Source organism: Vanellus vanellus, assembly GCF_965231255.1.
Source record: "Vanellus vanellus genome assembly, chromosome: 16".
In the NCBI taxonomy this organism is placed as follows: domain Eukaryota; kingdom Metazoa; phylum Chordata; class Aves; order Charadriiformes; family Charadriidae; genus Vanellus; species Vanellus vanellus.
Genome location: NC_138921.1, coordinates 14,047,000 through 14,073,574, shown reverse-complemented (window position 1 = coordinate 14,073,574; position 26,575 = coordinate 14,047,000). Strand labels below are relative to the sequence as shown.

The 26,575-nt window shown below is 43.4% G+C and overlaps 1 protein-coding gene across 2 annotated transcripts in view; it reads left to right on the top strand.

The window, feature by feature from the left end:
* KDM2B (lysine demethylase 2B) overlaps positions 1–26,575 on the top strand; it is a 120,252-nt gene that overhangs the window by 16,035 nt on the left and 77,642 nt on the right. For both annotated transcript variants that reach the window (XM_082491703.1, XM_082491702.1), the window contains exons 5-6: positions 14,006–14,184; positions 17,106–17,212. In XM_082491703.1, coding sequence (XP_082347829.1) covers positions 14,006–14,184; positions 17,106–17,212 — 286 coding nt within the window. The remainder of the gene's footprint in view (positions 1–14,005; positions 14,185–17,105; positions 17,213–26,575) is intronic.

Here is a 26,575-nt window from a genome sequence, read left to right as displayed (position 1 = left end):
TGGTGCGGCACTGGCACAGGCTGCCCAGAGAGGTTGTTGAGGCCCCATCCCTGGAGGTGTTCAAGGCCAGGCTGGACGTGGCCTTGGGCAACCTGGGCTCGTGGGAGGTGTCCCTGCCTATGGCAGGGGGGTTAGAACTCGATGATCTTCAAGGTCCTTTCCAACCTAAACCATTCTATGATTCTATGAATTCAAGGTCAGAATGCAATCTTTTGCTTTAGTCTTTGATCAGAAAGCCAAAGCATTCATTTTTTTCATTTGTTTGATTTTTGTCTTTATATTATTCTTCATGAACATCATACAGTCTGAAGAAGGGAGCACTGAGTAGTTTTGGAAGCTATGAACCACATTAAGGAGAGAGAAGGAGGAAGCATACGTGAATGTATGCATCGATCTGAGCTCCTTTCTCTTTCTTCGATTACTTTTTTTTTTTTTAAGTGGTTTGCTTGGGTCAGCACTGATTGAATTTAAAAGAGTATCTGCTTTTCTGTGGCATCTGCAGTGTCTCGCCCTTTGACTTGTAATTGATGTCTGCACTGCCTTTGTCTTCCTGGGTTGTCACAGGATGCTCAGAAACTCCCTGGGTAGGTGTAGAGTCCCTGGACAAGCATGGGGTCTGTATCTAAACAGTAACGGCTAGTCTGGATGTATTTGCTTTTATTTTTTATGTTTAGCTGACCTCTCTTCAGTTTGCTTGCCACAGGCTGGCGGTCTATCGCCGTTGAAGCCCAGCTTTTACACTTACACCTAAATAAACTAAATAAACCACTAAATAAACCTAAGCGGTGCTGCTGGGTCGGCAATGTACATCGCTTCCTCTCTCTACGAGCTGGTGTAGCTTTGTGTGCCAGGGTATGCATACACCCCCAAAGTCAGGCTTGCAATCCCAGCTAGTGGCAAAAGAGGCGATTTCAAAACATGCTGAGGATTGTAAGAAAGAAAAGAGACTTTCAGTTATTGTGATCCTTGGGCTGAAGAGGTTAAAGTTGTGACCACAGCGGTCACTTCTGTAGGATCAGCAGCATTGTTGTATGGAATTCACCGTGCCCAGCCGGGCATTGTATCAGTGGGAACAGGGCGAGTACAGGACTTATACTATTCATGGGGTGGTCCAACAACTGACATAAACTCACTGATTGATTTTATTTAACTAACTCACCAAGGGTTTATTTATAGAATTAAAAAAATAAGTGTAGGAGCAGTGAAGAATGTATCATCAGTCATGTATTTTGCTATTAAAATCTGATGCTGTAGACTGCACTGGGCCATAATGCTTACACGGACAGAAAATGTTTGGTTCCCTTCATTTATTTGCTGTGTTCATAAACTGTGTTGAAAGGCTTTGGTGTTTTCGTCTTGTATAATGAATCCAAGTAAAGTTAAAAGCAGCAAAGCTTTAAATTGTGATAAAATTGGTATGGCAGTAAAAAGCAAAGATGACAAAGCTCCAAAAACTGTTGCAGAGAGCAATCTTTACCTGGCCCTAGGAGATGATGCACAAGATGGGACCTAATAGATCATTTCATATTTGATTTCTGTGATTCTGTCAAGTCTTTAAAAACCTGGCAGCAGGCTTTGATCTCCAAGACAAAGAGTGAAAGGAAAACCAAGGCTCTACCTATCCTGTTGCTTTCTGTGCTGGGAGTAGCTGAAGAGATAACTGATTATTGCTGGGTTTTGCCTTCTCATTAGAAACACCAAAAGAACAGGAGCTCAGCCAAAAAATGCAGTTGCAAATTGAGTGTCTAAAGAAATATGTGTGAAGGTCTCTGCCTCAACTATGAGTTTATAATCATGGTGTCAGTGGAGAAAGAGAATAGAATAAATGACATCATTAAGCCCCAGATGTTTCCAAGGAAAAAGCCCTATAAACAGGGGGGTTTGGCCCTGCAAGTGCAGGTCAGCCTTCCCTTGTGCTGCTGACAAGTACCGGTTCTGGAGGAAATGCTGTGTGGCATCACACATCTGCTCGTGGTTTGTTCACTAAGCGGATAAGATGTTAAGGACTTCATCATACCACACTAAAGTGAGCAACCGAGCTTTCTTTAACACCGGTGGAAGAAATTAGACCTGCAGAGACGTATTTCACTGGCTGTTAAGTTGTTATTTTTTCACAGGGGAGAGACCTAAGCAAGTTTTCTAAGTTTGGCATCACGTTTTGCTCATTGTAGGAGTAGCTGCAATTCCGCAGTGGAATGGTGCACAGTAAATAGTGTGGCCACCTTCTCCCAGGTGGAAACTGGGCTGAAAGGTGAAATGATCTTCTCAGGTGCAGTGCTGGAAACAGAATTTGGGGAGTGTCAGTTTCTAGTTTTCTGTAAATGACGCACTGAATGTGGCGAGCCATGATCTCTTCTGTGCAGGGATGGAACAAGTTCCCTTACTAGTTAATGTAAGCAGGCTGATTTAAATAATTTAAATTCTGTTGGGACAGAAAGGATTACTGCCCGTTGAGCGTATGTAGCACCATAAGCTGTGTGAGGTTCTGTATCTTTCATCTAGCCATTTTTGTTATGTTAAATACATATGCTGCTGTAGTGCCCAGCAACTTCAACTAAAATGAGAATATATATGCCAGGTACTTCACAGAAAGACAAGAACCCCCCTAATCCATGCTTCTGGAAGTAGGTGATAATGAAAGGGGAATAGAAAGAGATGCAAATGATGTAGGTAATGGTTATTCTGGGTTTATAACATGTGATTTATGTATATATAAAAAACTGTACACAAATTTACAGATGTATACATATACACATGTATAAATTTCATTCGGTACTGAATCAAGAATCATAAGTGATGTGTCCACAGAAGAGAAAATTGTGGTGGTGGTCACTGCAGATCAGGTGGGTAAAGGCCAGAGGGAGGGCACAGACTGTGTGAAACATTTATTTTACATTAGCATACATTTCTTCTGGTGGGTTAGCACGATAGTTTCTGAGTTGGCTGTGCAAATGTGTTCAGCTTTTTGTTAGTAGCTACTCCAGAAAGCTGAAAGCAAACTAGTTAACTGTCTCTGAGTAAGTACTTCCTAGTGATTTTTTGGTTCACTCCTCCTGTGTGTTTGCTCCCCCTCTCAAATTGATCTTCTCTGAAAATTGTATCATGGTTGAATTCACATCAAACTACAAAGCCAGTCGAGAGGCTCATAGTGTGGTCTGCAGGCAAGTAGGGGAAATTTTGTCTTAATCAACGTACAGTTCTCCATCCTGTGAAAGAAAATTAGCCGTGCAGATACAAAAGAAGGACAAAGCAGCCACACACTGCAGTTCAGAAAACTTTCCATCATTTCTGCTGAATAGGGACCTAGTGTTGCTTTTTCTATAGAGCAACGCTCCATTTGTTTCAAGGAAGTTCTGAAATTGGAGACTGCGAAGAGTTAGGAGGGAGGCTCATTAGAGAAACTTTGTTGTTAAGGAGTGCTTCCCAAAATTAAACAGGCTGTTCAAAGGAAGTGCAAAAGTCTGCCCTCAGACTTGCATCTAAATCTTGATTAAGATGTATGGTTCTCCCCCTGTGCGGGGATTTGTCCTGTGAATGGGAGGGCCACATTTGGAAGAGCAGAAGAGCTGAGTCAGGAGTCATTAACTGCTGTATCTCCAGGAATCTTATGTGGAGGGATAAGAAGGAACCAGTGAGGTCTTTGCTCTGTTCCTAGTGTCCAAATAATGCATTTTTCGAAACATAGTGGACCAGGCTCTTCTAGGGGAGAGGAGTCAACACTGATCTCATGGGCAGGGAGGTACTCGTAGGAAATACTTCCATTCATTGCAAGATTTCTCCTCTTGTTGCTCATGGGGGTTTTGTGCCCCACGGTGTGATCTGTGCCTGGCTTGCTCCCTGGGTCCTGCTTTTTTCCTTGTCATGTAAGTGGGACTGTTGGAGTATTAACCAAAACTGAGTTAATGAAAGCATCCTCATTGTTCTCGTGGTTTGGAAGGGCAATGTCTGTGAAATTTTATAAAAAACAACTTGTGAACATGTTCTTCAGCCTGTGAGGATTCAGATTGAGGGTACATCAGTCTCTGGATCCTGCAAATCGCACCCTAAATTCATCAAGGGACTCATATCCATAAGACAGTACATCTCTTTGATAATTGAGAGGAGCGGGGGGATCCAAGAGCACTTTGAAGACAGGAGATAAGGATGGCTTCACAGAATCACAGAATTATCAGGGTTGGAAGGGACCTCTAGAGATCATCTAGTCCAACTCCCCTGCTAAAGCAGGATTGCCCAGAGCACATTACTCAGGACTGCATCCAGGCGGGTCTTGAAAATCTCCAGAGAAGGGGACTCCCCCCCCTCCCTGGGCAGCCTGTTCCAGTGCTCTGTCACCCTCACCGTAAAGAAGTTTTTCCGTGTATTTGAATGGAACTTCCTGTGTTCTAACTTGTGCCCATTGCCCCTCGTCCTGTTACTTGGAACCACTGAAAAGAGCCTGGCTCCATCCTCCTTCAACCCACCCTTTAGATACTTGTATGCCATAACAAGGTCTCCCCTCAGCCTTCTCTTCTCCAGGCTAAAGAGTCCCAGCTCTCTCAGCCTTTCCTCATAAGGGAGGTGCTCCAAGCCCTTAATCATCTTCTTGCAGGATGAGGCTGAGCTTGGATATTCTTCACAAATGGCTGTAAAGTAATTGCATGTCAGTGTTATTCCCACGGATCCCACGGATCTGAGGCTCCAAAACCGAACCCTGTGCTTCAAGGGAGCTGAGTTATGTACCTGACTACAAACTTTTCAAGGGGAAAAATGGAATATCAGAAAGCAGTGTGTGTCAAGGCCAGTGATTTGTCTCAGGTATCTGTTATAAGACTATTTGCAGTTGGATGGGGCTTTGAGCAACCTGGTCTAGTGGAAGGTGTCCCTGCCCACAGCAGGGGGGTTGAACTAGATGGTCTTTAAGGTCCCTTCCAACTCGAACCATTCTATGACTCTGTGATTACAGCAACATGTGTTTGAGATCCAGTCTTTATAAAAACAAACAGTTCTTCCATCATAGTGTTTTGTGGCCAAAACTTGTTTTAAAATCTCCCACTATTTTTTAAAAACACTTTGGTTTTGAAATAAAGTTCCAAATGTCCTCACAGGACTGCCAACATGCTTCATGCTCTGAAGTTTCTCTGTAATTGGGAAATCTGCTAAGTCAGACCTCAACTAAAATCAGCAAATAAATATTACCCCCGAAAACGATAACTTCCAAGTGCCTCTAAGCTATGATACAGTCAAACCAACGGTCTATCAACAAAGGGGTTTATAAGTACCATTGGTGTTAGCTGGCCAGACTCTAGCTGTTGCATTTCTTTTTAAATGTGAGAACAACAAAGAGGAAACATCTGGACAATAAAAAAAAAAAGTGGGTTGTGTTATTGAAGCAATTCATTCCAACTCTGTCGAGCAGGTTTCTCTTTTCCAAGTACAGCACTGAAGACTTATTGGCTCATCCTTTTGTCTTTTCTTCTTTCTTTTCCCTTGAGCGACCTCTCCTGTTTTCTTTGTATCCCTCTCGCTGGGATGTACTGTACTGTACAAAACTCATTTTACTCCCGAATCTCATAGTAGCTTGTGAGGAAGTACAGATAAATCCTTCCAGACTTGAGCAAGTGCTATTAGTATACTCTTACCAATCATGAGCCAATAATCAACATACTTTGCTGTAAGCAGGACCGGTAGGACTTGACAGGTGGGTTTTGGTTTGTTTATCATGGGATCTATTAGTTCTTTGTGGGACACCAGCAGTCCTGTATGTTGATCAAATAGCATAATGCGATTTCAGAACTGTTTCTCTCTCTGCTCCCTGTTTGCTCAGGTCTAAGAAGAATTACAAAGTTGTGGAGCTGCGCTGCATTTTCTCCTGGGCAGAATTAAAATTAGAAACTAGGCTTCAGAGTTTCTGAATGGATTTTTTTTTTTTTTCAAGTGAAGGTTACATTAGTGATTTTCCTGCAGTCTGAGAGCTCTACCTAATTTGTTGAAAATTGAAGTGGTTTGTAGCAGCTCTGAAGCAACCCTTTGGGACTTTGGCATCCACCAATATTAAGGTGGAGCAGTGCACATATAAAGTAGAAATCTCTCTATATGAAAGTGGCGTATTGCAGACTTTCAGAAAATGTTGCTTCATTTAACACACACTGGGTTTGTGCCTCTTAAATAGCTTATTGTTTAAGAAGAAAAGCTCCAGTCTGTAATATTGGGGGAGGACGCTGGGGCTATGGTTCAGTGTCAGTGTATGATTTCCCACAGCAGCCGCCAGCGCTGGTGCTCGGTGCACATCCCTTACCCTGATGTTTGTGGAACTGTGCTGTGAAGCAGGCAGGGAGCTGACCCCGCTTAAAAAAATTATTTAAGCCTCATCAGTTTCTTGAGTACTGGTGAACAGTTTGTATCATGAAACCAGGACCCGGGGCAGAGAGAGGTTAAAACTTACCCAGTGTTCCTGATAGACTGGAAATAGAAACTTGTCCCTCTAATTCCAGTACTGTGCTCTGGTGCCAGACCATCTTTTTGTCATCTAAACTGGCATCTTGTTTTCCGTATTGCTGCTTATTATGTGCCCTGGTATAGTGTCTCTATTCTTTGTGCTACCCACTGCATCTAACAACTTGGGGGTTTTGCCATACCAATTAAGCAAGTCTAAATTGGTGTCCTGCTCATTCTCCTCCTTCTCTCCCCACTTCTGGCATTGCTCTCCTATCCCCTTCCTGCATGCTGGCACAGGCTTTGCTCTTTCTCCCAGTGAGGTGGTTCAGAAAGTTGAACTGGCAGAAAACTCACACCGTCTTCCTCCTAGCAGAGAGGGGGAGGAATATATATATGTGTGTATTTTAATGGTGGTTTAACTCTCTGCACTAACCAATGCTGGGCTAAAACATGATGGATGTGGGCTTCTACCTCTGGCGTGAGTTTCCACTGGGGAGCTGGGCATCAGAAGAGTACCTGAGTGAGCGAGCCTTGATCCATTATTAGGGCTTCTGTGCAATAAAGTAAATAAAAAGAAGGTATTTGATGCTCCCTTTTTATGCCTTTTTTTTTTTGGCTCTTAGAAATAAAAATGAAATATTATAACACTCGCCTATGTTTAGCATGTCCGCTGACTTGCCATTTTGGAAGTAGAACCATTTCTATTTTTAGAGCTGAGCTTCCTGTTTGAGCCCTCTTTAAGTTTGTCCTTTGCCTAACACAGTCAAACTCTTTAAAAAAATCTTAGTTAAACTGGAACAGTTTTGCTAAAAACAGTCTTGTTCGTATCCAGATATAAACAGCAGTAAATCTGTTTTGAATGAACGTTATAATAAAAATTCAACCTCTGAAAAGAATGTATTTTCATGATGTCAAAACATGAAAGTGAAATTGAACCGATGTGTTGATGTGGTCAGGGTCATCTCAACGCCTCTGTCTACAAGTGGATTTAAAAATGAGTTGTCCATGTGGGAAAATTAACCAGAACAGCTATTTTAGAATAACTCCCCATAGTCACACTGTTCTTCTGAAATAAGCATCCTCTGCTTTAGCTCATCCAAACTAGAAAAAAAAAGCTGTCTTATTCTGGAGGAATAGGACCCAAAATCCTAAATATTTCATGGTACTTGTTGTGCTTTAGTGTCATAATTTACCTTAGTCCAAAATGACCTTCAAGTGTAGTTATGCCTTTACCTAAAAATACATGTTAACATCAGCGTGTTCTGGAGGTCTGATGTAATCACAGCTATATACCCCTTAAGATGTCCTCATTAAAGTGTGGATACTGGATGTGTGGTGGTGTTGCCAACCCTTTGACGGGGGACACCTTTAAATACCAGTCTAGACCAAAGGAGAGCTGCAGGATTGCTGATATAATTCACATGTTAATTGGTAACGTGAATGGTAGTTGAAGGTCTTCTTCGGCTTCCTAATTGCCAAGTATCGGGAAATCAAGGGTATAATGTTTCTCCTTATGGGCTGATGATGAGATTTCAGGAGGCAGAACAGGCAATCTAAGGGAAGAGGCAGTCTTTCCCTCCCAGTTCTGACTGTTCCACTCCTGTTTGTGCCACGCTGGCTCTTGATCTTGAGGTCCTTCTCCTGGTCCAGCTTTGGTGCATGTCTAACCCCTCAGCGAACTGATCCAGTTCACGCTATCAGCAGAAAACTAGAAAAACAGAAAAAGAAAAATATTTTCCTGGTGTCTTAGTAATCTCCATTCGCTTGCCCCAAAGTTGGAGGAGTGCCAGGGTCAAAGTGAGAGAAGGTCAGGGTTGCACAGCCAGGACAGGGAAGGCGAGACCTTCGAGAAGCAGGGAGCTTCTGAGGCATCTCAGCCATCTCTCCCCAAACCTCTCCCTGATGGAGAGGTGTGCTCCATCCCTCCGAGCTGGATGTCGAGTTGCAGGCTGGGCTCTAGCACGTTGCCAGATGCCCCGGGCGAAGCTACGCTCTTCTTCCCGCCGTCAATATTACTGATGGAGCACATCACAACAAAGTATAGCTTGGAATTTAAAATGTAAATAAGGCCATAAAAACCTAAATTGTCCTTTCCTTGTTGGGGTGTGGTTCTGCATCAGAGGCAGCTTTCCTAAAAATAAAAGGAGAATCGATTGCGGTGATCCAATCAATGCTCCTTTGTACTTGTCTTTTGGAAAATAAAGAACTCTGCTATTGCCAGATTAACATGTCACTTAACGAAATAGTTTCATTTTGTAGGACTCTTAGTATGCAAAGATGCTCTCTCAATAGTGTAGAATACACTATTAAATGCTATTAACATGAAATTATTTAATTTTTATAACATTTTCCCTGTATTTTATCTGTTACTGTTAAATATATTTTATGTTGAGACATTTTAGGATATGATCAATGGTCTTAAAATAGATTTGACAGATAAATAAAATGTAAGATTTTCAACAAAGTTATATCCCTTCCCACTTTCCTCAGAACTTGTATTATTTTTCTTTCTATAGTCCTTTGGGTGCTAACTCTGTCTTTTCAGCTACCTGGAGTGTGTTTGTCCTATAGGTTAATGCATTTGGATACTGTATAAAAATGAAAAGTAAGATGTTTCTTTGTATATGGATTTTTTTTTTTCCTGTGTGGTTTCCACTGGCTGAAGTTTCGAAGAATCACTGAAAATTACAGTTTATGTTTTGGGTACGTGTAAGGATACTAATTGATTCTATACAATGCCACTAAAACACGTTATTTGCCCTGAGCTGCCTCCTTTAGTCTTGCCCTGGAGCATTAAGGCTTAGGAGGTTTTGCTGGCTTAAGCTTTTCCTGTGGACATGCTCTAAATACCTTACCTTTTGTCGCGTGAAAAAAACTAATAACATGGTTTATTGCAATTTGGCAGTTTTATACCAAATGATAAAGCTGCAGGCACCGAAGAGGGGAAGGAGGGGAAATGTGTATGTCAGTTATCCTTAGCTTTGCATGTCCATAAGGAAATCATTTAACCCCACAGAAAAGGCTCCTGCTCTGCGGCCAGCATGGCTTGTGCTGGGGAGCTGGGGAGGCAGATACCTGGGCCAGGGGGTGCACAGAGGAAAGGCAGAGCCTGGCAAAGGGGGAGCTGGGTGGCTTGGGGACACTTATTTCATGGTGGACCAAGCTGTGCTGGGGAAAATGCTGGGTGAGAAAACTAACTGGGAGGAGTGTGGGAGAGATGCTTTCAAGTGTCCGAGCTGGACTCTTGATTTCCCTTTGTTCTTCTGTGCCCTCTGGTGGATCTGGGATCGATGGTATTGGTACGCGTCTCTCAACTTAAGTTGTTCGTACCCTGGGTCTGAAATGCAGAGAATGTCATGAATAGCTCCACTTGAGCAAGGATTTTCTGCTCCGATTCATGTCCCAGTTAGTATGGGATATCATAATAGTCTCCTGTGGGTAGCAGAAGAATATGTGCTTTCCAGCTCCGGAGGGATTAACCGGGATGCAAGTCAAAGCCTCACTCTTTAGGTACAATTAACTCGCTAGTGAAGCTAGCAGATTTCCTAAGGCTCTGCCAAAAATCCTGCTTTACAAACCAAGGATTTTTTTCCCAGTAAGAAGCATACAGATTAGACAATACCAGCAGGCTTGTCCCTCCACATTTGAGGTTGGTTTCTGGTTGCAGACACCATACTGTACCTTGGGTGCAGATCTTACTTTGGTCACAAAGAGTTAAAATAACTCCCCAAGCCAGCTTTATCATCTTAACGGGCAGGCTTGATAATCATTTTTACAGGATCCTCCTCTGCCGTGGGAGAGTTGCACCTTTTCCTGCCGGTGGTGCCCTGGGGAAGAGGCAGCAGCCTAGAAAACACGGGTGTAATTTTCACCTCTGATTCACACCTCCTGTGCATTTCTTGTATTCTACTGCGTGGTTCATGTTTGCTTTGCTTATGGACCACCTCTTGCTTCCACCGCTCCTAATTTCAATGCTAAATCCAGGGGAAAGGATGGGCTGTTTTGAAGACTGGAGTCTGGTAGCCTGGGTAATGCAAGTCTGAGGCTGTTTCCGGTCAGGTCAGGGGAAGGCAGTGCTTCACCTTTTTAGAAATGGGAAACGGTAACTGTTGGATCCCAGAGGAGATTATTATAGTCACAGAATTTCCCGTTCACTGTTCCCTGTCTGGCAAATCGTTACAATATTCTATATGCGAAGCAAAGTGTGGGTGCAAATTGTGCAGGGGAGATCAACGAGAGCTTTGCTGAATGACTTCGGAGCTGGAGCCTGTCACTCCTGAAGGCTCTCTGGGGTGGCCTTGGTAAAGCTGTGATTTGTGAAAGCGTTTGCTGATGCCTGTGTAACTTGCATTCCTGAAGTGCAGTTCTTCTTCTGACTAGAGGTCAAGGTTTGCCTCCCTGTTGCTCTTAAAATATTTTTGCCGAGAAGCCCAGAACAGAGAGGAGCAAATCTCTGTACCAAACTGGTACAGGGTGGGCAGTGGGAGGCAGGGACTCTGCACAAGTCATTTTTCTTCCAGGTGTTTGTTTTGATGTGCAAAAAATAACGATATTGCAGCATATAGCAGTGTTATAGGATTTAATCTGTTAAAACCTTTACAGCATCTTAGTTACTAGGCCTCTAAATAAAGGGAACAGATATTATATATGCTATTCCCCCCCTTAATTTCACTGTGGATTTTACTAATATGTGAGCTGGAGTAACTTGATTTTTTTTTAAGGTTACAGATGAAGCATAGTTCTAAAGTAGCTCTTCCTGATTGATATGATTTTCCAGCGTACATCTCTGCAACTGATTCTTCCCTCTCCTTCTTGCTTTTGTCTGTTCCTCTTGTCAAAGATGGCGCTAGCTTGTTTCTTAGTTACTGTCTTTGTGATCCTTTGGGGATTCACTTGTGCTTGATGAGTAAGCAGCAGTAGAGGAGGAAGACATTTCTTCTTTAGGCTGTAAAATCCCCTCCAGTGAATGTTAGCATCACCACTTTGCCTCTGAGTCACATCTGCTGCGGGAGAGGAAAAAAAGCCTCGTAATCCTGCACCGTCCAGGCGTTCTCCAGTCAAGAGTTATATTGGAAAAAAATCCTGGGAAGTGAAAGATGACATGATGCATGGTGCACTGGAGCTTCCCATGTCAGCAGCAAAGGATGCTCTCTGCCAGCTAGGGATCCAGGTATACGTTACTCCCCGTGCAGTGAGTGATGAGCTGAAAGCCAGGGATATGGCCTGTATGAGGGCAAGAGGCTGCTGGGGTCGCTGAGGTCCTGCTGGGATTCGGTGGGCTGCATCGGGCTTCGTTGAGTGGGTTCCCTCCCTAGAGGACAAGGGTGAGAGTGTGGCAAGAGGATATCTAGGGAACAGTTAACAGAAATGGTACATCAAGTAAAATGTGTGTCAGAAATGTCCAGAAATCCAGCCTGACCTGAGATCTCTCAGCCCACCACTGCTTTTTGGAGCCTCTGTATGCTTCTTTCCCTTGTGCTTTACCTGTACCCCCTTCTGGATGATGTTGTTTAACCTTCTACTAGGGGCAGGAAATAGAAGAAAGAGCTGAATCTTTTCAGGAAAGAAGAGATAAAGTTGGCAGTAAGCCAGAACCACTAGGAAGTGGGCAGTGAGCACAAGGCTGTTAACCTGTAATTATATGTCTCAAATTTTGTGAGCGGTACTCCAGGAATCAGTATGTATGAGCTTATTTGATAGTGCTGTGGTTTAAAAGAAAAACATCCCCTCAAATTACTCTTTTAACTTGGAAGTCAAGAGACTATCAATTCAAATCTTAGCACTTCTGCCCGTAATTGATAATCATGTACATTTAACAAACCTGCTATTGAACTGGGCCTCATATTTTTGATTCATCAGGTAACTGCTAGGTTTGTGGGTTTTTTTCAGAAAGGATAATTAAGAGCCCTTACGAGGTCGCTTCCAGCAAAGCTGAGATCAAACCTGGACTATAATATGGCAGATCCCAGACTCTGCCACTCAGTCCTTCAAATATAATTTTTCAGTATCTGTGTACTTAACTCCTCTGGGCTGTAGTCACTGACTGCTTTAATCCCCAGGCGCTGGAAACCAGAAATCAGGCTGGCTTTTATTCGGGGGCTGTTTAACAGGACTTCACCCCAGTTGCTAACCTATTGAGTTGAAAAAAGAGTTTTCCCCCTAGATAGTAAAGTTAACAGTTAAAAAAAACTACAAAACACCCCAACCCAAAACTAGATTTTTTGTATTTTGTTTCAAACATGCAAATACCAAATTTAAGGACTCTTGTGCTTTTCCACACATAACTAAACTTTCTCCCCATCCTGCCTCAAGGTGGCAACCCTTCGTACAGTCCCGAGCTCAGACTAAGGATGAAATCCTGTTCGCTGGCCTTGTAGTGAAGAGTTTGACTGACGGGCCAGTGGGACTATTCCAGATTTACACTGTATAAATTTTTCTTTTTGATTACAAAGCTTTATGGTCTTGAGTTCCTTTCCAGAATCATTATCACATCTGTCACTGTCACTGCTGTTCAGTGGTTAAGGATGTTTTTAATGGAGTGATGCAATCCAAACTATCATTCTTGCTGAAATACTGCTCCCAAGCACACAATAGGCCAGGTGCTGTAATTATTAATAATTCCCTCTGATGGCATATATCGGCCCTCCATTTTGTTTTAATGCAATTTATTTCGAGTTATTTCTTCGGCAGTGAAAATGGGTTTGGAGTGATTTTTTGGAAGCCTTGCGCGTTTGTTTGCTGGAATCCTTCTCTCCTGGAAATGAGGCATCTCTCTCATGGGCTCCTGTTCGTTCACACACAAATGAACTGCTAATTAGGATGATGAAATTGCTGGGAGAGGTGAAACCTTCCAGTTGGCCGAAGAGAAGATTGTGGATTAATCTGTGTAAAGCTGAAGGCTCAACTAAAACTGCTGTTCAACATTCTGGTGCTAATGAGACTTGTATGTCTGCCACTTGAGAAGCTGAAAGTATGTCCTGTAGTTTTTGTTGAGAGATCCAAAGTGGGGGCTCACTCTTCTACGGCATTTAGTGCTTTCATCTCCACCGACGATGACTGGAATTGAGAATGCTCAGCAATCTGTATAAGGTGTTCAGCAGTTTAGAACATCCGGTGATGCAAGGCAGTTTGCTCTTTATGGATAAATTTTGTACATGACTAAAAGCATCTTGAGAGGCATATGGATGTTTAGAAAATCATAGAGTATGATTTGGAGACCTATTTGTCTTGTATGCCCCCTGCTACCATATTGTATTGCATCTTCATAGTTTGTCATGTACTTCTGCTCACGCCAATTCATGTAAAGGAGGAAACTCTCCACCTTTTTGAAGCAGAGAGACACCGAGTGACTTGTTCAGTGTCATACTGGGCACAAACTCCACTTTCAAGATAGCTCCCTGCTCGCTCTTGAAGCTGCTCAGAACCCATGGACGGACTGGTGCTGGTCTCTCATTCTCTAATAACAGTTTCCCTGCAGTTGTTGATAATTTATACCTATATAAAAGTATATATAATAATATATATATAATTTATACATATATATATAACTAAAGCAAAGGTAAATGTTTTGAGAGTGTCTCTGTGTTTGCAGGAAGTCGACGGATAGTGGACGTAATGGATGTGAACACACAGAAAGGTGTTGAAATGAGCATGTCTCAATTTGTGAGATACTATGAAACACCAGAGGCCCAGCGTGAAAAACTCTACAATGTCATCAGCCTGGAGTTCAGTCACACGAAGCTGGAGAACATTGTCAAGCGTCCCAATGTGGTAAGGGATCCTGTGGTGATGGTGTTTATTTGCAGCTTCTTCCCAGTCACCAGTTGCTTTGTAAGAAATAAAACGCAGAGTTTAAACAAGGTGATGTGAAGCACCTACAACTCCTGTCCATTTAGCGTTAGGATCTCATTTCTACTGAGGTAAAAAGCTGGTGGCTCATTTTTACCTGGGTGGAAAATTCCTTGACAGTGGAACTTAATTTATAGGACTTAGGTACCTGATGAGCTCTTAATCATGCAATTTGCACAGATACCCAATTTGTTTCAAGGTATTTAGGGGAAATTCGATCCAAAATTAAATACCTGTCTATTGTTTTTCTCCTCTAAGGAGAAGGAAATATAAAGCTATTATCAGGAAGCTTAAATTCCTTATATATGAACCTTCCTATTAACTAAAAACTGTTCAGGGGGCTCCAAACCAAAAGGTTGAAAACACATGCATGAAATGTAGAAATTTGTACATAATTAAATCAGCATAATTATTGCTGTGTCAGAATTGGAAGTGTCAGAGGAAGGGGGTAGATATTTACACATTTTTTAAAGGTAGAGGGCTTTTGTGATTTTGTTTCCCAACAGAGTCACCAGCAGTGAAACCATGACCTTGTTAATAAAGATGATGTCATTTATCACTAAAATGTAGCCATGTGTGGGTGAGGATTAGCACATCAACTCAGTAATACACAGTGATGGAAGAAATGGCATTGGAGATTTCAGAGTATCTCCTCAGGACACTCGGCAGAGACTTTGGGCATTGGTCCTGGTGGACCAGGGAACAAAGGGGCTTCTCAAAGTAGAAAGCATGTGCTGCTTCTTCCCTCTGTATCTGCTGGTGGCACTGCTGGGTGTGAAACTATAGCTCTATGATATTTTGTTTTCAGACACTTTTCTCCTTCTCGATTCTAAATGCTATTCTAGTTATACCAGCATTTTTTTTCACTGGGGACATCTCTTGCCTATGCAGACAATATAAACACCACACTTCTGCCTGAACAGGTCAAAAGTAGATGGCAGCTCTAATTGCTGATTTGTAGAAGTAATTCTTAAGTAGGCTTTTGTGTTCTGTTATGCACATATCACAAATTGAATATTAATCATGTATTTAGGAGTTCGTGCAGGTTTTTTTCTGTCATTCAGACACTAGTGGGCAGTTTGGAAGTGCTTTGGGGAGTTTCTGGTGTTCAGTTGATCCCAGTTTTCCCAAGCCCATCATGTTCGATGAGCTTTTAAAACATCTGCGCAAATTTCCTGGGTGCTCAGGACTGAAAAATGCAATTAGGTACCTGTTACCACATGTAAATGAATACTTTGTATCTGTTTAATATGGCCTGAGTTCGTAAAATCAGGAATATTTAGATCTCACTGAAAGAGAGATTTCCATTCCCATGAGGTACTTGGGAATAGAAGAGAAGGTGCTGGGGACTCAGACAAAGTCCAGTACATGAAGTCAGTTACTGGTTGAATACTATATTTGTAAAAATGGATCCCTTGATTTCTGCACAGCTCTTTGAGCCCACATAAGGCAGAAATACTTGATTCATGTTCCTTGTTATGTAAAGACTGTAGGTTGCAGTGTCAGGATGTGGGAATTATTTCAGAATCAGGACAGTAACCATCAATTTTGTTTTCACGTACAACTGTGGTGATATTCATGGAATCAGTACTATTCTACTGGCAGCATTATTTCCCTTCGCCTCTTCTCAAAGAGTGTGTTATCAACAGTACCTGGTGCAGATGGAGAAATTGATAGGGGTCAGTCCCAGACTGCAAGAATTTCATGTGCTGATTGCCCTATTATCAAAAACCTTTGGGGATACAAACAGTTGAGTTGACTCATATGGATAACATTCTTGGGTGGGCCTTTAAAAAGGTTTGGCAGTCAAGAGGCTGAGTGGGGTGCTAACCATGACTGAATTGGCCTTCTCCATTCTTGCTGCACATGGTCAGCGGACAGCTTTGTCACCAAGGCCTAGGGTAGATCTTGGAGTCCTTATTGACCCATAAATGGAGTTTCATGATGATTTTTTGAGCTGGGTCGGGATGTACAGCCACACTGTGGTCAAACGCAGCACTACAGCCTGCCTTGTTGGACTTCCCAAGCTGGCTGGTGTTTTCCCTTGGTTTGAAACCTGGCACATGTGATCCACTTGCGTAACCAGAAGGGAGCGTTCAGGGTATCTAGCACAGTCTCCATCATAAAGCAGACCAAAAAATGAGTCACAGGCTTGTCCTTGCTGCGGCTGTGATGGACAGATTGCAGTTCATGCTCTGGCACCCAGTGCAGGAGCTGTGTTTCAATGTCCCTGAAAAATCTCCAGTTTCCATCTCTTCCTCACCTTGCTGGCAGCATGTTTCCAATTGCTCAGTTGTTGCTGTTTTCTCCTGCCCTAAAGGTTTGGCTTTTGGACAAGAACTTTGTTGAATTTATACCCAAGTAGAACAATAAAGGAAATGCACAGTAGGTGATAATGTAATTACTCAAATCAGAATTTGGCCAGAACAATGTTGTTAATGTTCCATGAAATGTAAGTTATTGGAATAGTATAAACTAGTTTTTGTTTGTATTTTAATGTTCATAAATGCAATTTTTAGGCTATTGGCTACAAAAATGCATTTGAAGACAGACAGCAGGTGATGTAGCAAGAGAAGGTGCTCACAGGAGCCCATAGGTCAGAATTTGCACCTGGTTAAATTGACTACAAAACTATCCTTGCTGTGGGTTGCAAAGTGCTGAGTTGCGGTGATGAAGTGCTGCACCTTACAAGTTGGGTCCATAGGACTTCTGCTGAACAGCAAGCTTCTTGCTGTCTGTGAGCATCTGCTGGTCTGCTGCTGTCATTGTTAGAGTTTTAGACAACAGGACTGTGTCCTACCATGTGTTCAGCAATTAACAGTTGATTTTGGTGGGGCTTTCAGGTGGACTTAGTCGACTGGGTGGATAATATGTGGCCCCAGCATTTGAAGGAGAGACAGACGGATGCTACCAATGCTATTTCAGAGATGAAATACCCCAAAGTGAAAAAGTAAGTTTGTTGAAGTCTTTAAAAAGCTCTACTCTTGACCTCCTTGATTAACTCCTTTTGAACTCCAAAGCTGGTCAAAGAGGAAATAATGATTTATTTATTTTTCAGTGAGCAGAAAGAGCGGGGGTGGTATGGATGATCTGCTTTAACTGTGTAATACCTACTGATGGACTGTACCAGATTTTAAGGAGAACAATTTTGTATTTGAGAACTTTATGGATACCTCATGTTCTTAAAGCCTGTGGTTATAGTCTTTAAGAGAGGAATATTCTGTTCTAAATATTAATATTTAGAGCTTCTCAACACATTTTATTCTAAATATTTTAAATAGAGAAATAACCTACAGTTTGCCGAATACAATCTTTAATCAAATCCCTTTGAAAAGTGCATTTTTATTTTTTAGTTTTCAGCAACTCTCTTTTGAAAATGGCAGACTGACCTTAAATAGTAAATTCTCCAAAAGTGCTACCCAAAGAAATCACTTCGCAGGACACAGATATGTCATACAGTACACACAGTATAGTCAAGGTACTTCTGTGGGCTGGGTTCAGACCCTTCCCAGGTTCTAAACTGCTAATGGATGGAAAGTTATTAGCTGAGAGATATTTTGATTCTAAGATGTCCCTGCTCGTTTCGAGGTTGGACTAGATGACCTTTAAAGGTCCCTTCCAACCCAAGCTATTCTATGATTCTGTTTTGTGAAATGAACTTGAAGTCCATTTTTATAGGTGTGTGTCTCCCCAAAAACTCTGTCACTCTCCTTCATGCCAGTTCACTTTTCTGTTGACTTTTTCAACAGCAAGATCAAGTATTGGACTGACTATATAGGCTGTGTTTCCTGTTTCAGAAGACCCTCTCAGGGCAGGTTTGAGACCGAACACAAGAGCAATTTGTCCTGCTTCTGCCTATTTCGGCTCTAGTTTTTGGACAAGTTGTGATAGTATAACCTCACCTCAACTGTGTTTTCTGTTTGAATAACTTCCTTGAAGCTGTTTCTATGTGATGATTGGAAAAAGAAACTACTTTGAGAGCCTGAAAATGTGCACTGTAAGTTTCATAGGAATTAGTACAACTGAAATAGGTGTTACTGTTAATGATATAATAGCTGTTACCTGTGTGGCTGATGAATATCACATAATCCTGGGAGCCCTTCACTGCTGTTTCTGTTTTAGAGGCATTTTCTATTGGCCATACCTAATGCTGGCAGCATCCCAGGCTCTGCTGATGAACTGACCTCTAGCGTTTTGCGAATCACTCAGAACTGTTTTGAAACTATGATGTCTAAAATAGATTGGTACTAATATATAGAAAGGAGTGTGCAGTCAGAAATTGATACGCAGCATTTACTCACATATTGTAAAAAATAAAAAATTCATAAGGTAAAGGTCTCCATAATAGAAGAGCCTCTGTGGCAGGCATCGTGGGGTAGCCTGGTCCTACAGTACGCTCAGCACCATTGATTTCAGTGGAAGCTAAAGATACTCTGTCCTTCTGAAAAGACTAAGCTGCTTGTCAGGGTAACTAGATATGGATAGGAGCACCAAATTTCACATATGCATTAGGAAATGTCCTAAGTGACTCACCTAAGGTTGCACAATAAGCCAGTGGTAGGGCAGAAAATAGAACCCAGGCAACTTGCTTCCCAAGTGGTTAGTCTATTAAATAACATGATGTGTAATAGACTAGAGCTAAGAAACTGAATCATGATTTAGGGCTTCAGGATTCATGGATTGTACGAGGTAAGAAGTAAAGAAAGCGGTCCCTTTCTCAGAGCAGGCACACTCCAGATGCTGCAAAAAAATGCAGCAAGTAAACAGCAAGGCAGAGATGGTTTAAAGGATAAGGTAGCAACATGACTAACAGAATTTAGTAGAAAAAGCAGAGTGTATTCTTGCAGTTCACTACTTGCTTCATGAAATGCCAGATGGTAGGTTTCAAAGAGGGATTTTAGAGAAGTAGCAATTCAACAGATTTTGACATGGAGCTTTTCCCATGTGTGGGGGATGGCCTGGTAGAAAGGAAGGAGATGCCTGATGAAGAAGCAGACACAGAGCCATTGAGGTTGCTGTCACTGGCAAATTGAAGGTGGAGGTTGACAGCTTGATAAACTAGTAGATGTGATAGGTAGAGGGAAGCTAAACAGTGAAAGACTGTAAGTGCTTGAAATGTGACAATAGAGTTTGATGTTGGGAAAAGGAGTTACCCTGTGTGAGAGAGAAAGGCAAGGGTGGTGCGGCTGGAGTGATGAGGGCGAGGATGTTGCTAGTGAGCATCATCTAGCATAAAGACTAAAGAAAGCTGATTTACAGCACTGTTGGCACAAAACCCTCATAAGTCTGAAGAAGCAACAAAAAGCAGTAACAAACATTGATAGTCTAGGAGCACGAGAGAAGTTGTACTGGATCGGGACAAAGATCTGTGGTGCTCAGTAACCTGTCTGCTGTTGGCTGCTGTCATAGGTGCCCTGGGAGGAGTGTAAGACCAGTGTGAGCATAAAATGATGCTGCCCCTTAAAATTATTTTCTGAACTTCCACTGCCTGCAGGTCACGCAGGGGCTATCCTGAGACAGAGGTGGCTTCTGTGTCCTTAGTGACTCTCAAGAGATTTCTCCTCCATGAACTTGTCCAGTTTAAATATGAACTCTTCAAGAGATTAGCTTTCTCCATCTTTGGAAATTCAGATGGACCCTTTCCCTTATAGATACTAGTCCCAGCTGTTGCTGTGAGTACCCAGAGGGTATGAGTCCTATTTAAAGAGATTGTGTTCAGTTGTGGAGCTAAATGTCAGTGCTGTCACTTGTTTCACGCTGCCCATTCTTTTATGCTAATCATCAATATGAATATGCTTTATTAATGACTGTGGTTGCTCAGAAATGGGATTGTTTCATTTCATTCTTGTTCTTAGCATTCCATAATACTAAGAGTTTGCAGTATGCGATACCCACCATTAACGTGTTCCCTACAAACAAAAAGCACTCCAGCAAAAGCGTTGCGGTTTTGCAGACACAGATGGCATTACCAGACACAAATGTCTGTCTTGGCTCCTGCACGTCAAGTTCCGTGCTGGGAGTGAAGTTAGAGAACGCTCCATCTGCTGCGCTGCTTTGGTTACCAGGAGCACTACGCACGCTGGAGACCGCTCTGGCTTTCACTTGGACTTGCACCATTAACTTTTTTAAAAAATTCTGGGTAATGAGGTTATTTTTCTGTCTATAAGTAAATGACTACTTACCTAATAGGAGCCTTAGAGGACTGAATTAAGTGGGGAAATGGCTTATGTCAAAAATATGTAGAACTTTCCAAGTACTGCCTCTTAAGCAGTAAGCCAATATGAGAAATTAAGGGGATGGCTAGCTGAGACTGGAGTGTGACAAACTTCAAACTGATATAAGTTGGCATTGCCCCTGAAAAAACAGTCCCATGCCCACACTGTCCCATCTTCATAGCTAGAACACACCGTTGTGCAGCTGCAGAGTGAACTGGACTGGGGACTGGTCTGGTTGAAAACTGATTCAGAAATAAAGAAGAAAAATTGGTTACTTTTCAGGCCATCCAGACCGCCACATGGCTGCATAAATGCTTGTGCCAACCGAAGGGCAGTGCAGAAGTTGTGTAAGGGAAAAAAAAGGCAGATCATCGACAAACCCCTTCTGCAGCTCACACAGGGTGCAGGGCCATGAGGCACCGGGCAAGCAGAGCAAGCAGCTCATTGCTGCTGAGGAAGCCTGCTCCTGCGGTCCCCTCTTACACATCCTGTGAAGGGCCTCACAAACACGGGAGCCCCATTGAGGGAGGGCAGAGTGCTGTGTAACCAGGAGCCAGGGCAAGAGGAAAAGGCAGGGCTGTTGTAACATCAGCTTTTAGAGGCACAAGCTTGTTGTATCGTCTCAGATGTCTGTGGTACTGCAAATCCAAAGGGTAGGGAACTGTGACAAAAGGAGACTGAACTGGGCTCAGAACTGCTTCTTTCACCATGGTGCATCATAACCATTTTCAGGTAGCTCAAAACAAGCTCAGATTTACTTCACTCTTTAAATTCAACCAGGACTGAAGCAATCTGGATACAGCTGAGCCTGAACCAAACCAAAAAGTGTACTAATTTGATTTCTTGTTTATCAAAACAGATAGCCCTGCTGAAATTATTATCCTCTCTGTTTACTAGGTTTTGTGTTTTTAGCCTTGCAAGACTTTTTGCAAAGCAGTGGCAGTGAAATAGCAAGTGTGCCAGGACATGATGGCTATAGAAATAGTAACAGGCGCTTCTAGCAACTTTATCAAGTTTGTGCTATGGAACAAATGAAAATGAAAGCTTCAGTCACTACAACACCCTTTTTCCCTTCAGAATTCTTCCTATTACTTAAAATAGCTATGCACTGCTATAATAGGTCTTTATATTGCTGTTATTCTTCAATTCTATGATTAAGGATGGGGTATCTTGTGTGAAACATCTACCTGTTCACAAAAGGATGCGGCTGTGTTACCATGTACTCAGTCAGCCCTATTTTCCCTCTCCTAGGCTGTTATTCAGCCATCCATTCCTTTCTATTCATTCCTTTACTAAGTAGGGATGGATTTAAACAGATGCTAAAATGCTCTGCTGAGCTGTGGTCTAATTAGAAGCTGAGGGTGTGCCTCTGGAGACAGAGATTGCCCTTTGAATTGAGGGATCTCACAGGTCCCTCAATGCAACCTGGTGCTGTTTTATGCACGTGAGATACTCGTATGCAGTTTGTATGTCATTTGTGAATTGCTTTTGATACAAAACTGCTCTATAAATATAATTAAGTACAAGAAAATTAGACCAATAAGAGCAAGTTGTCATTAAAACTTTCCAATCTAGTGAAGTAAATAAAATTTAATGTCTTCAAGGCAGTGTGTTGGTCTCAAATCCTCCTTTGTGTAGAGGAGGACTTGCAGTGTCACATGCGTAACTGGAATAAGCACCGGTGTTTGAACCCGTTTGTGGTGAGCCTGGAGCTGAGAAGCCATGTCACAAGGAGGGAGAGGCGAGTTGTGTTCTCACTGACACCAAAATGCTGTTCCAGAGGCAGACGGCCCAGGCTCGCTGTGAATTGGCAGCTCGGTTCATTTCCTTGCGGCAGCGGGTGCTGTCTCAGAAATTTAAGCTTCCAATTAAAAAAAAACACAAACCAAAACCAAGAGTCCTCTTCATCCTTAAAGTTCAAAGGTGACCTTCCCAGTGCTAGCAGAGCATAGGCCGCAGTGATGAGCTTTGCAGGCAGCCGGGGGGGGTATCTGGGTGCAGTTCTGCACATCCTCTGCCTGGGCTGTCCGTGCCAAAATCTTGAGGGCTGGCGGGTAAATGGCACTTTCCCTGTGGGGTTCCCCGCAGGTGGCAGCGGCAGGCTGGGGGGTGAGCCCACCCCCGCACACCGCAGCCTGGGGCCTACCCCAGGGACCCACAGGGGGAGGGTGCTGCCATTTGCCTTTGGTCCAGGCGTGATCTGCGAGTGTAACTTGTGGTCCCTTCACAACATCTCAGGAGCAGACTGAGGTCGAAGAAAATAGGCTTTTTCTTATCTCGGGTGTTGTTTGTGTCTCACTGACTCAGATCGTAACCCCCTCAGGGCAGGAACCGGGTCTTTCTTGTGCTCTTGAAGTGCCTGGTGCATGCGCCATATTTAATGATTAATTACTGTTCGGTCTTGCTAGGTGGTGGTTTGCTTTTACTTCAGCCTGGAAGCGCTGAACTGTCTTTTAACTGGAAGCACTGATTACCACAGCCCGGCTGCCCATCTCCTGAGGGGGAGGAATGGGGCCCGGTGCCTTTGTGCCCGTGGGGCTGGTGGCTGGCTGTCCCCTGGCCTGGGCTCCGCAGGGCCCCTCGATGGGGGCCGGAGGTGGGTGCCCTCCCTGAGGCAACCCTCCCTGAGGCGACCCTTCCCTGAGGGGGAAGCGGGGGCCCTCCCTGAGAAGAAGCCGGGGCTCTTCCCTGAGGCGGGAGCCAGGGCCCTTCCCTGAGGAGAAGCCGGGGCTCTCCCCCGCAGAGAAGAGGCCGGTTGCTCGCTGGGGGGGCCGGGCCGGCAGACGGGCCGGGCGGGCCGGCCCCGTGTCTCCCGGGTGACAATGGTTTCTTTTGTCTCGTCGGCGTAATTTGTGGCTTTCAGTTCCAGGGACCCAGTGTGGGAGTGTTGCTCGGTGCGGGTCGAGCCGTTAGCGTGAGGAGTCGCCCAAAGGTAGCTATTGTTTTCCTGCCGTCTCCCCTCCAGCTCCCGCTGGCAGATGCTGTGAGGCGAGGCCTGGGAGAAGGGGACCCCGGGATGCCGCAGGGGACGGCCGCAGCCTCCCTCGTCCGACGCCTGGGAGCACCTCTCCCGCCCGGGGGAAGAGGAGGGAGCGAGACAGCCAACGCACAGAGCGGGGCCTGCTCCTTTCCCCCGCTTTGGCACTTGCAGTTGGCTCATGGGTTTGTGGTATTCGGTTTCAGGCTTAGGGATTTCAACCAGCCGGCGCTGCTCCTGGGAGGAAGGAAGAGTGAGCTATACTTTTCTCATTGGCCCGAACAAAAAACAGAAGCCTCTGCTGGGGTTTGGGAGTGGTTTATGGGCTGAGCTCAGTGGCAGGGGAGCCCTCGCAATGCCAGAGGGAATAGAGCCGTATGGTGCGCTGTACCTATTGCGAGAGAAAAGGAGCTAAGCTGAGGGTAATGCTGCCTCTGCGTGTGCTCGCGCGTCTCCCCCGAGTTCATGTGCATGTAACGCTGCGCCTCTGCGTTCCCCTGCCTCGGTGTGTGTGCCTGCGCGTGTCTGCGTTTGCATCCCGGCGTGTCCGTCGCTGTCTTTGTTTCTCTGTTTGCTTGCGGGTTTGTAGCTATGCGTGGCGAGTGCATTGTGGGTTTGCCTGGGAGTATGGTATCTGCGCTGGCTTATGGAGTGGTGTCTCTGTGTTGTTTCTGTGTTCCCAGCTCCCTGTGTTTGCTTAGTGGTTTAGCTTCATTCGTATCATCTCCCTCTCTCTTTTTTTTGGGATCTCTGTGTGTGTTCTTCCCTCTGAGTTTGCAGGTTACTCCATATTTCTTCGCATCATTTCTCTAACAAATTTCCCCAGATTTTTGGGGGGAAAGTTCCCCTTTCCCTCACACTGCAAATCCTTCCTCCAAAATGACAATACATTAACTTGAACAATTTCAGGCTCGTGGAGACCATAAAACAAACTCTTCAGTGGGGAAGGGTAGCTCCCCCACAACAGATTACAAGCAGCTGCATGTCTTAAAACCCTAACTGAAGCTGTGCAGGGGGATAAAGTGGAGTATGCAGGGATTGGATGTGGTAGCAGTTGTGAAAGAAAATAAATTAAAGTTGGGGCATCTTTTGTGTCACCTGTATTTTCAGGGTGTAACTCTGGCCAGATTGTCTCCCCGTGCCCTACTTGGGATTGTGTTCCTGTAACCCACTTTACCTGCTCTGGCCCAGAGAGCTGAAGGCAGAGAGCTGCTACCAGAGCACGCAGTGAGATGTAGTTTCTAGATTTCTTCCAACATGGATGCTGTGTTATGGCTTTATTTTTGTTCTCTCTTTCTCTTTTTTTTTTTTTTTTTTTTTTTTTTTTTATAATGGAAAAACCTGAAAAGTTGAGTCGTTCCCCAAATTAGCAGCTGTTAGTGATGAGAAGCCGCTTGCTGAGGTTGGAGCGAAGCAGTGTATGAGATTAGCTGTGGCATGGAGCTGTGCTGGGACCATGTGACTGCAGTGTACATTGGAAGAGGAAGCTGTAGAGGTCAATGCAAAGGCATTGTGCCAGACTCTGGTAACAAGGGAGATTGCTATATGGCGGAAGATCTCTTTTTCAGGCTCCTGAGCCTTTCAGTAGCTGTTGGGGTTGGACAAAAGCAGCCCTGTAAGATTAACAGTAGAAATTAAATGGCATGGCTCATTTGTGGATGGAAAGAAAAACTGTTTTTTTTCCAAATGCTTTGTGGGTTTTTATTAATCACCATATGTGGCTCTTTCACTAAAACCACCTTTATAGGAATGGAAATTGTTGTGTTTAGAGGTGTTTCAAGAAAACAGAGGAAAAATGGGGAAAAACAAGCGGAAAAAAAAAAGAGTTGCGTGTTCATAGTTATATCTGCTTTGGTGTTTTCTCACAAAACTAAATTTTAAGCACTTTGATTTGACAAAGAATTCAATCCTGTTATTTCCTCTCTGAACAAAAACAGATCGACAGCTTCAAGTTTAGATTATTGATTACTGAGGAGTAAATAAAATCAGCAAATGCTTAAGCTGTTTATGCCCTTTCAGAATACCTTAATATGAATGGGCAATCATAGGTAGGCAGCACTGTCTTAGAAAAATTTTGCTACTGTGATGTATTTTACATCTGACCTTTTGGAAACTGAAAATAATTAATTCCATAAGGATTTGAATTTTTTACTTTAAACCAACATGAACCTCTAATAGTCAGCACTGCCCACAAACAGAATTTCCATGTTGTTTTTTTGTTTAATGAGCAGTTAGTCAATCTGTGACTTTTTGCAGTTTGCATGGAAGAAAGGCAACTTCCTTTCTGGGCTTCTTTTATTGTTTTTAAATTCTATCTGACTTGTAATCAACAACATCTTGGTAGAGAAAAACATAAAAGGAGAAATAAAAAAAAAAGTATTTGGGAGGGAAGGACTCATATTTTGAAATGGAGCATATTGAGAGTCTAGACAGCTTCTTGGCTAGCTGTGATTTTTGAAGCATCTGAAATACCCCAGGGGCAGAAAAAGCTCTCTTCCTGCTTCTGAAGGATTAAAAAAAAAAACCAATAAATTCCAGAGTGGGCAAGAGGAGAGACATGTAATTGCACAAGGAGAGGTTTTAATTGTGAGTTGAAGGCGCAGGACCTTTTTTGAAGCCCACAAATTGACTGTCTTCATGACAGCATTGCGTATCATTCTGTCAACTCGGGCTCGGGATGTGGTTGCTAGGCAGCGGGCTCTTATGTACCTATAGTCTCTCTGATTTGCCAGCCTTCTGCAGACACATGGTAAGGTCCTTTCCAGCCTATCATCTAGAGGGACTTTTGCACGCCGTCTGCATACTGCTGAGATTCTCTCTACCTGAATGTGATGAGAAAAAGACACAGTTAAATGAAACCTTTTTTCTTTTTTTTTACAAATCCCATTCTGGTACTGTTTCCATAATCCCCCCTCAAAAAAAAAAAAAAAAAAAAAGCCATGAAACGGAGACCGGAACAAGGAAAAGAGGTTAGTGGGTTAAGTGGTGTGTGTTTCCTGCGTTTGCAAAGGTGCCTATAGTGAGAAGGGCGGCTGTAATTCGGCCATTAGTTACAGATGGTGGCTGGAGGCTTGAGATTCATGCAGTGAGATGAGAGCTCTTGTATCTCTTTCCAGCGATG